Here is an 11,459-nt window from a genome sequence, read left to right as displayed (position 1 = left end):
TTTTAAAGTCAGGAGAACGGAGGTCAGTACAGCTTCTCTCTTCTATGGTTACTTCCCAACAAAGCAGGCATCTCACAGGAAGCAGGCGGAGAGACAGTGGCTCCAGGTAATCCTCAATCGAACCAAGATTTAATCAGCAACTCAGTAAGCTGTAGGCATTTACATGAGCTAAACAAACTTGATATGGAAAAGAATTAAAAAAAATGAGTTATGAGATACTCAAACCACTGATAAGATCTAATATCCTGATGGTGAGAAATTCAGGAAAATTTGGAAAGCCAAGTGTCTGCCGATCATGCTGCACATAGGTCCCGGCAGGTCAAAAGCAGTCGGATAACCGGTGGCTTCCTTGAAGTCCACCTTCTCAACCTTGGGCCCATAAGGGCACATCTTTTTTTTTTTTTTTTTTTTTTTTTTTTTTTTTTTTTCCATAAGGGTACATCTTAAGAAAGGAACCCTAGTGTGCATTTCCTGATAAAGCCTAAGTAAGACAATGCCAGATTCCCTCCCTACCTCAAGTTAATCTTACAGGTTACAGAAATAAGATCCAAGGACCAGGTCCCCCTCCCTTTTTGTGACATCTCCTACTATAGCTCAGAACATGCTTTAAACATTTTTGTTCCCCCCTGGGAGGTAGCATCACCTGTCCTTGTATTTCTTCTTCCTTGTCTGTTTGGAGCCCAGAATCTCAGGGTTGCAGAGGATTTATAATACAATTAGCCACAGACACGTTGCAAAAGCACACGTTTTCTCAGATTCCCAGATAAACAAGTGACATTAAGACTTAATACTAAGGAAAAGAAAAAAATAGAAATCTATTCCTTTTATTTTGGTAAAATTTTGCAAATATAAGGATTATTCCGGACAAGGAGCCCAATGTATAACTTAAATAGTGTCATTTCTGGATGGTTTTATAACCGACCATTTTAGCTCTTCTGGTAAAACGTTTGCCTATTACCCATGCAAGTTTCAATGACAATGATGACAATTTCTTTAATTAAACAGGTGTAACCTGTACCGACACATGCTGAATAATTAAAGTTCAATTCCACTGAATGCAAATTTAGCAGAAACAATGAGAACACCCAGGAGAGACTGTTATTACATTTTGTTACAGTAAATATGGTAAAGGTGAATTTTCATCCACATCCAAAAATAAATACATAAATAAAAGTCCCATAGAAGAGAGTCAAATCAGCCAGTAGGAAGATCTACACACTATAGTCAGTGAGGGAAAAACAAACCAAGAGAAATTCAAGCAAGACAAAAAGGTGTTTAGTGCCGCATCTTTTGAAACCAACTATGCAATCCCCTTCAGAATCTCTGAACTCAGGGCACGGTCAGGATGGTTGATGGCCATTCCACTGTGAGAGTATTCACTCTTTTATCTGTTCTGTTGAATCTTAGGGATGAAGTTCTAAAATAGAAGAGTTTCCAGATCTGTAAGTCCCGTTCTTGCTTGAGAGGGGTGGCTTTAAAAGCACCACGCAGAACCTTCCAGAATAACAAACCCATGGCATTAGTTGCAACTCAATGCTTTGAATTTGTGGCTGATGAAGAATTTGAGAAATCAAACTGAGTTCTTCTGAAACTGCAAACTGTTTGGACGTCTCAGCCACATTTGCTCAGACCCACCCTTAATTCCCTACTGACTTCCAGAAATAGCTTCACCCTTTTCCCACGGCCAGATTTAATGCTCTATTGCCAACCCAGCTTCCATCCGAATATGCAAAGGGGTGTTCTGTTTTATAAACTGCTCTTCACCTAAGAGAAGACTTGGGGTTTGTCACGATGCCAAGCAAGAGATTTTCAAACCAATATCACGCATGAGACAAGTTCAGCAGACAGGAGATGAACTTCCTTATCATGGCAGTCACACGAGGTGGAGGCGCCCAGTGACCTGTCAGGCTGACTCCGCTCCTCTCACACCTAGGGTTCAGGACTGTTGGTAGGAGTGCCACACAGATCTGGAGAAAGAGTAACAGTGTCACTAACCAGTAAATCCAGGCCATTGAGCTGTTCTCTCTCTACAGAAAGCCCATGCCACCAGCAGCAGCACATTTTTAAAGATTTTCTTATTAAAAAATGTAAATACGTGGAAAATTAGAAAGAAACACATTTCCAACACCTGTCTGGATCCGAAGCCCAGTTCCAGAATGATTCAAGGGCCAACCCCATTGTTCTCATCCCATCTTCCAGTCTTTTTTTGAGCAAGCGTCATTGGGAGCCTCCATAGGATTGGGAGCATTTAAGGGAGACGGGCATTCTCAGTCAGAATGGGTGTGGATGCTGGCTTGGAACTGGGGAGGCACTAGCTACTTTGATTCACATTACATTCCTTTTGAAAGCAAGGGTAGCAGTTCTATTTAAGAAAGGCTGTGGACTACTTTAGCTACATAGTCTTTTAAAGTATCCTTTCTTGGATTGAGAAGTCAGACAAAACTGAAGATTCTTGCTCACTTAAATGTCAACTAGCCATTTCTAGATACTTGCTATCTTACACCATGAGTTCCCCTAATATGTTTCTAAAGGTTGTGATTAGATATTACCACAGAGTGATCAATATAGAATACATTTATTTATGTTTCCAAGTAGATCCTTACATCTCTAGAATACAGTGTAGCCACTCACAATCCACAGCCTCACGCCCTCTACCTTTATGAACACAGTTGCATTTTTGGGTCATAATCGATACTATATCATGATTTTAGTCATTTTGATTTAAGATATCTAAGTGACACTCTGCAGATACAGGGGTCACCATAGAAGATGCCATTGGGGAAACCTTGTGAAGTTACTTCCCCCAACCCCTTGTTCTTTTGTCTATGAGAAGAAGAAATAAGAAGACTAAGCCCGACTCCATGAGCACAGTGGGCTCAGTGGCCCTTCTGCCCAGTGCATGACACCAAAGTGGCACCCACAAGTTCAGGCAGTACCCTCCCTCAGTGAGACCATCTCCACCCATCAGATGACAGCAGTGTTTATAAGATTCTCTCTGCTATGGTACTTCATAATTCAAACATGGCCACCCAGAGACGTAGACAGGTCCTCTCCAGCATTCCCCATTTATATCCGTGCATGAGGGTGAATGGCTGAGCCAGACGGGCCTCATCTGCTCTGCTACAAAGAAAGGGAGACAATCTAGACAAAGTGGGATAAAGAAAAACTCATATATACAGTGTGTTTGCTAGATATGGAAAGCAAGTGTCCAGAAAATCCCTAGTTATAAAAACAATCTATTTTCTAAATAATTATTTATCTCCCTGTGACTAATGGACAAGCATTCCCCCAGTTCTCAGGATGGCAACTTATCCTCACATACTGTGCCCCGCTACATACACACTTATATACAGGATGCAGCCCTGAGACACGGCTTACATTGCTGGAAAAAGGCAGCGGCAAAGCCGTGATATAGCAGAAGATACACTGAGTCTCTGAAATCTCTGGTACCCTGCTCTGGATGAAAGGCCACTGTACTGTATTGTAAACAACACATCAAGGTACCAAGAGGTTTTCTGTGACACGAAAGAGTCCCATTTCATGCCATGGGTATCTGAAGCCATCCCATGGGTTAAATCACAGGAGTAGAAACCTTTGCTTGTCTTCCAGTGGCTACAATTTGTTGCTTTTTCTTGAGACTGAGCCCATATGACTCAGGTTAGAGCTAGCACTCTCTTCCCTCTCTTCTCTCTCTCTCTCTCTCTCTCTCTCTCTCTCTCTCTCTCTCTCTGTGTGTGTGTGTGTGTGTGTGTTTTGGAGGTCATGCATAGGTAATTGTACATTAACCAATAACTACTTCATGAATATATGTTACATACAAGATGCCATCTTGAAAATAGGGAAAACACTCACCTATTGATTTTAGGGAGTCAAAAATTATTTAGAGGATATATATTTCTAAAACTAAAGACTTGCCTGGTAGCTAGACCGTTTTTATCATTGAGTTTTATTTTAACTTTTTTTTCTGGCAGTAATTTATGTCAGTCTGCATTCTATCTTGCTTTCATAGAAGCTTTCTAGGGAGCTTCGTCCCTGTTAAACACTAATTTGCCCCCAGTTTTTGATTTCCATATAAGCTGCTGTATCCATCACAAGCTTTGTGAGGGAGCACAGCTTGAGAGAGCTCTATCCACCATGCTGGGGCACAGCACTGCCTTTGACTCTGCACAGCCCAGCTGCTGCTAAGAAGACTTGAAAAGCAATCAAATGCAGTGGCCGCTTTCACATTAGCAGCTCTACACAGCTCTCAGGTTTATTCTCCAGGGTTAGGGCTTCCAGTTTTATTTCTAATTCCACCTACACAGAAACTGGAGAGAGGGTGCTAACACTGCTAAAACTGAGTCATATCGCTGAACCTGGGATTAGTCCTCCCCAAGAAGCTTAACTGAGAGGCAGTGACTCCCAGAGACAGAGGCCAACACCCCCTCAGGTCTTTCTGGAAAGCTTGAGTGTTCATGTAGACATTTATGGTATCCATCACAGGTGACTATGGCTGGTTCTGTTGTTTACAAGAAGACTAGCAGAGAAATTTCAAACCCTGCCCATCTTATATATATTAATATCTGATGAACACCTGTGTCAGCCAAACTGACTGAAATACCTCAGAAAGCCTTTCTTTGGAAAGTATGGTCATGAACTTATGCAAATGTTCACATAACTTATAATTAAATAACTATATAAAACATCTCAGCCTGTTAAAGCATCTTCTTTACCATTTTATTGAATTTTCTACAAGCTCCCACTGGGATGGAATTTTAAAAAGAAAGCAACCTTATTGTCTTCCCAGAGTAAGAACACTTGAACTATCTTGTTAGTGGATTTGTGGCCCTCTTATCTAGAAACTTCACATGGTATCAATATGTAGCTACAAACACACAGCAATATTCCTTCAAAGACCTGAGCACCGTATTTGATGTGCCATTGGCATGTGGATATTCTGCTGAATTTGACCTCAAGCTTCTACATAGCTTACAGAGCGCTACACTGGTTTAAACCATTGTCTTCATATAAACTCATTCATTCTCTTAAGGATGTCTGAGAAACGCTGCTCAACAGACTCAGCCCGTTCTTATCTGTATAAACATGTGTGAAAATAGAACAGAGGTGTGCTCAATCACACTGAGGAGGGGCTAGCACGGGCTTCACCTTGGCATATAGTAGATAACTATAGTTCTATAGTTCATTATTTTTCTAGTTTCTAAGTGGGCATACATGTGCCTAAAAATATAAAGCAAGTATTATTTAAGCATGTTGGGACAGGGGAAAAAAAAAACCTTAGATGAAGATACTCAGGGGAAAAAAACTGGAAAAAAATATCCAAATAACCCCCCAACCCAAACAAGCAACAAACTCTTCTTTCAAAATAAAAAAACTCTTCTTTTGTTGTTAGGACAAATACTAAAGCTCTTGGGCCAACATATAAAAATCTATCATCCATGGTTTTGGGATCATCAAACTCTGAGAAATCAGTGGTAAAGTCAAGCCCAAATTATTTGAAACCAAAACCAAAACCAAAACCAAAAACAGAAACAGGGAAGGAAAGGCAGCAGGGAAGGCTCTGGCTTGGGCTTCTGCAGCTCTGTTTTCTGGCGCAGGGGTCTGGTCCCCAGAAACCTGTGTTAGAGCTGGGCTGGGAGTCAGACAGTCAGGCTACCCTGCAGATGAGTTGTACAAGGCTGAGTGAGAGCCAAGAGGGGAGGCTGGGAGCACGTGTTACACTAGACACAGTACCTGATTTTTCACTGCACAGCATATCAGCTAGATGGTGTGCCTCCTGGGCGATAAGTTCGAATATCTCATCCTCATACTTTTCAATGATGGCTTCGCACTGCAGAAACACAATAGCAACACGTGTGAGCCGAGACTCATGGGCAGGACCCCTTATCAGCAGACTCAGTGACATTATAGTAGCTGAGCACAGAAAAGCATGTAACCATTGAGGTCTATTTTCTTGGCTCCTTTGCTTTGTTACATAATCACATAAAAGTATCCTTCCTCCAAAAATGCTAATTCTATCATTTTCCTTAGAACTAACTACATGATTACTGGATTCCGAGACCTAAAAGGAGGAAGAGGAGGAGGAAGAGGAGGAATAATGGTTGGCGATGTTTGTTTCTCTTCCTAAAGTTTAGAGATCAACAGGCAGGAAGTAACAGGAAGCTTTCCTTTCTTGTGCTACAGCATCTGAAAGACCACATTTCCTAGCACTGTTTAATTCCCTTTCAGTTGAACACAGTAATCCACTTTGTGGTTTGAAAATTTGAAACAACTGAGGTTCCTCTGCCTTCATAACATGGCACCTGCCCGTTAGCTGCGGAGCACTGTGCCTTTCCTTGCTGGTCAAGGAAAGTTTCTCTGTAGATCCTTTAGGAACTTAGCTCAAATCTTTGGATTGCTTTCTAGAGTAAATAAAAAATAAAAATAAAACAAGCTGACACTTCAGGCAGGAGGAAGCACCAAGTTATCATGGGATCTGAAAGTGTTAAATTTTGTGTGTAGTGTTATCTCTCAAGAACTACCAGGCGGCCTTTTTTGGAACTGTGAGTTTACTTACTGATGGCCAACCACTGGAGACTTTTAAACCATCTCTGAGTTCATTAAGCAAGACTCTTAAGATTTTAAAATGGCATTTAAAAATATTTAAATTCCACTATAATGTGTTTATTTTAAACCTGTGAAAGACAAACACACTCACGGTCCGCATCCATCCGGGTTCCATGGGGCTTTTAGCCCTGAATCGTTGACCTCACTTTTTAATTAAAATGAAATCTCCAAATGTCAGCTACAGCCCCACGTTGGGGCTGAAGCACGCCTGACATTTTGGCCACTGTGTGAACTTAATAAATTTTTTAACAAGGCCTGCCCATCACTTGTGTTTCTACAGCGTGGAGGGGAATACATTGCAAGGCGCACCCTAGTAAGACAGAGGTCAACTTTTGTAAAGTCAGCTTTAGCTCTTGACCCCAAGCCTTGGTGTAGCCCAGCTTGAGCTACATCCCGAGAAGCCTGTGGGGTGGGGGTGGGGGGGCACTGCTCCAACAGTAATCTATCTAGATTTGTGAATTTCTTAACGACTCTTGGCCTCCATTCAGATTTCAGCCTAGAAACCACAACCCCTGATTCCTTAAGGCAGCAAGGAAGGCTGAACTCAATCCACACCAGAAGAATACCTAGACAAGCAACGTGTAAATGGTGTCCATGTCCCCAGGACAGGGGACACAGGCACCTTCCGTAAAACTCCCTTTAGCCTCCTCACTCATCAATGACGCATGCCACAACCTCTCACAAGCCAAGGCACCCAGTGTTCAGTGAAGACTTTAAGCAGTGAGGCACCACAGGACAGGGCTTGTGAAAGTGCCTGACTAACCACTGCTCACCAACAACTCAAGAGCAGCTACAGGCAGGATGGGGGTGGGGGACCCGACAGGCTCTTAGAAGGGGGCTTACCGCGAATTTCAAAGGTCTATAGGCATCAGAATAAAAGAAGAACTTTTTATATTCTTTGTATATTTTGTCTCCCTTTCTCGGAGCGTATCTCTTGAAATACTTCTGCTTGGTCACAGGGTCGTCCTCCAGTTGGTAATCGTTCATTCGTTCACACACTTTATCCAAAAGGTCGATGAGGAACGCCTCAGACTGGGCCAGGGGAACCTACGAGAAGAACAGAAGCAGCCAGGACACTTGCCCACGCCCACGTGGGTCCAAAGAACAAGTGAAAGGACGGCTTCCCAATGGAAGCAGCCGCGTCGTTCTTTATGCAGCTTGAAGAGAGCTTAGAGTCTAGCGAGAAAACAACGTGCTTTACAGTGAATAGTAAGAGAAGGGAAAATTTAGAAGGGGTACTTGTAGATATCATTTTTAAAAGTTGTTGAAAAGAGGCTAAAGCACAGAAAATGGGAGGCGAGAGGGGCGTCGAGAGCGCATCAGTTCTGTAGGGAATTCCGCGTCGCGCTGCCCCCCTCGCCTTCCGGACTTCTCTAGGAGGCTATGCGGGGTCCACGCCGAGGTGGTCGTGGGCAGCGGGGCCCGGGGCGCCCCTCATTGGCCCGGGCTTGCTCTGGGAACAGCTGGCGCGCGTCCCGGGCGCCCCTCTCCCTCCGGGACCTGCCGGGGTGCGCTGGGCTCCGTGCCACCACCTCCGCCCCGGGCGCGGGTCAAAGAGCACCCCGCGCCCTTGGAAACCGAGACAAAACCTCGTGCGGCGTCTAGACGGGTCAAGGTGCAGGAGGCCGGGTCCCCGCGGCTCCTTCCGGAAGGGGCGTGGAGCCGCCAAGGGCGCCCGGCCGGGCCTGGGGCTTTGCGCGCTTTCTCTCTCTCCACCCTCTGCTGATCAAAGAAGGAAGTTTGCATGACAACTGCGCTGAAAGGGGCTGCATGACAAATGAACTCGGTTTCTGCAGTGTTGATATATCCAGTCTCCTTTGTCCCCTTTCACACGCAGTGTGAACCCTTCCGGTGCCAACGACTGGGCGACATTCACTGGCGCGCTCGGGGCGCACAAAGGGTCCCGGCGCTTCCCCCGCCATCTGGCCGCAAAGCCGATCCGCAATTAATATGAAAGCGCGGGCGGCGGAGCCCGGGAGGAACACCCCCAGATCGCCGCCTCCTCCAGCGTCCATCAGGACGCTGACCCCAGGCGCGCACTTCACGCGGAGCGCGGGGACAGAGAGCAGTGACAGAGCGCTAGGACCGCGCTCGGTCACTGCCCCACACCTGCTGTGGCTCAGGTGAACCTCAGGCCACCGGGAACTTTCAAGGCCCTGGCATCGCAAGAGCAATTAATTAAATGCGTCTGCGAACTAGAAAGAGAACCCTCCACGGCAGGTGCCGAGTTCTTTTTTTCCAAATTCACTAAATTAAAAATAAAAAATAAACATCTACAGTAAAAAACCCAAGATTCTACAATGACACTTTCAAATACAAATGACGTTTATATTTGTGTTTTTCAAGCTTTTTAAGTTGCAAAGAAGAAACTCACAGGTTTACTGACACAGTTGAAGATCGAATAGACTCGGTAAACTCCGAGGGGCCACTGGGAAAGGCACGAGATCGCAAGGGCGAATTCTTCCATTAAAGATTCAAAGCGGGCCTTGAACACAACGAGGGCCCGCGTTTTCAGGGATGACCTCCTTTGCAGAACATCTTTCCTCAACTGGTACATGTAAGTGCCAGTTTATAGTTGTCTACAAAGCAGGATTTTAAGTCACAGTGAAAGGTAGGTTTTCATAACAAACACTAGGAAAATTCACTCTCTTCTTCCCACTCCTATCAAAAAAGCAGGCGATGTGTGGGGGGTGGGGCAGGGCCTTGAGTGGGAGGGCCCAAGCGTTGGGAAGAGGGCCCTGGGAAGACCAGTCCAGTTGCCAGGTTCAGAAAGTCCTCAACCCCCCCCCCCCCCCCAGAAACTGTTCTGTTTTTCCTCCCTTTTCAAGTTGGCCTGATAATCCGAGGTGTGCACAGAGGACTGCTGAACCTTGTAAGTTTGAGGCAAAATCACAAAAAGCTTCTACACATTACTTCTGAAAGCTTTTACTTAAAAAAAAAAAAAATCTCCTCCGTTGTACTTTTTGAAAACAGGCCTTTACTTTAAAACCATCAGTGGGGTTAATGGTGAGTTGTTTTAAAGTATAAGCTTACACCTTTATAGGAAGGCGGTGTGCCCTGCTTCAGCTCATATAGGTGTGTGTGAGCAGGTGCGTGGATTTCTACAGGTCTTGTTTTACTTTTCTTCTTTTTAAGTCTGAAGATTGACAGCTTTTGAATGTTAGCTAGCTAGCCTTTTGCAGGAGTCTTTTCCGGAGATAAGCATCTCCGGAAAAGGAAAGAGAGCCTTCCCAAACCTGATGGTGCTGAGGTCATTTTACCGGAAGAGTCTCTAAATTTTGATCTTAAAATCCCTAAGCACCTTGTATTGGGAACATATTTTTAAGAGATGTTTCTCCTCACAGCTCTTTCTACATGTATTAACATTACATTAATATGATTGTACTCAGCTGAACCACCTTTGGTATATTTAGAGACTGTTCATAGAATAATTGAGCCCCCCCCCCCTTCCCGGATTGTTCGGATTCTAGGAGTGCTGTAACTAGTGAGACAAGCGGAATAAGAACCAAGCCCCTCTTTGTACACACTGAAGGTTTTGAATAGGACTTGTCAATAAAGCGACTCCCTTTGTGATCTTCCAGGAACCCCGAGCCTCCGCGGGCAAGGACTGTCTCAGAGATACTGGCCTCATTAAAATATGAATGGAACAGGCCGTCGTCGCCGCTGCTGAGTCGGTAGAGAACCCGTTCGTGCTTCTGGAACAGTTTTCTTCCTGTTTTACAGGGACTCCTATAGCATGTTAGAAATGTAAAAGTGATCCGGGATCTTTTCGCCACTCTCCGGGGGAACCACAAAGTAAACCCAATCTCTCCCAGTTTAGAAGCTCTCCTACACCTCTAAAGTATATGCAGTATCTACCCCCGCTGCCTCAGGCTTCTCCTGACCACTGGCTGGTGAAGTGTGCAAAGGTGTGGGTGGGAGGTACCCAGACTACAACTTAGAAACGGAAGCAAAGTATCCAAAAATTCTGGTTTGGATTTGTCCACGAGTCTGTAGCTAGGGAGTTCGTTACAAACCACTATGACTACACTTTAATAACAGCCAATTACAGCATGCTCCATGTTTTTTCATTACTGTGTCTCTGTTAATCTTGTAGCAAATTTCTTGCTTGATAGCTATCACAACCAGGCAGGAATACAATTATGTCACAGCACAATGGACGTGCAGAGGCTGGCTGTGATGGGTCCCTCTTTGCCATTACAGCCTGGCAGTCGCCAATAAACTTCATTCCTCTGCCTGGTTGCTTCGTAGCTTTCCTTCAGACAGGAAGGTGGCCTTTAACCTGCTTAGTGGTTGATAATTTCATATCGTTGCACAGATTTTCCTTTCTTGAGGCTTGGTTAATTAGTGCCTTACAGCAAACACTGGATGTAGTGTGGCAGGTGCCTTTCCATCTGAGAAGAGTGGAACCATCACTGTTCCAGGTTAAAAGTCAAAATTTAGATCCGAAAAGTTACAGCATCTTACCTCACTTAGGCTTGGATCCAGAAATGCTTGTAGGCTGATGAGACATATAATTAGCCTTTGTGTTAATTGGCTGCTATGAGTTTGTTGTATAACACTCCTTTATTTAATGTGCAAATTACATCAGCTGTTTAGTTTTATAAGACATTATGATTACTATTCTAAAGGAATTCACTTTGGTGAGAAATAATAAAAGTTGATGAATTTCCAGTATTGTACACAGTAGGGAAAAAAAGTAGTCATGTCTGGACTAAGCCAGTAAGAGACTTTTTCTGGTCTCTTGATAAAAGGCAGCTGGAGCGTCACAGAAATCTCATTACTGCTGTTTCAAGATTCCACAAACTTCCTGTTTATACAGATAGGTCTGTGGGCAACACAGGCCTAGCAGTCAC

At 44.2% G+C, this 11,459-nt stretch overlaps 1 protein-coding gene across 1 annotated transcript in view; it reads right to left on the bottom strand.

Moving 5' to 3' along the window:
• Positions 1-1,929: 1,929 nt before the first annotated feature.
• CNPY1 (canopy FGF signaling regulator 1) overlaps positions 1,930-11,459 on the bottom strand; it is a gene marked incomplete at its 3' end in the record, with an annotated part of 35,548 nt that continues 26,018 nt past the window's right edge. The window contains exons 2-4 of the mRNA XM_080936495.1: positions 7,447-7,650; positions 5,731-5,827; positions 1,930-1,967 (exon numbers count right to left, since the gene is read on the bottom strand). Coding sequence (XP_080792621.1) covers positions 1,930-1,967; positions 5,731-5,827; positions 7,447-7,650 — 339 coding nt within the window. The remainder of the gene's footprint in view (positions 1,968-5,730; positions 5,828-7,446; positions 7,651-11,459) is intronic.

Source organism: Micromys minutus, assembly GCF_963924665.1.
Source record: "Micromys minutus genome assembly, chromosome: 23".
Classification (NCBI taxonomy): Eukaryota; Metazoa; Chordata; class Mammalia; order Rodentia; family Muridae; genus Micromys; species Micromys minutus.
Note: the sequence above shows the minus strand (reverse complement) of the source record. Positions and strands in the feature narration are given on the sequence as shown.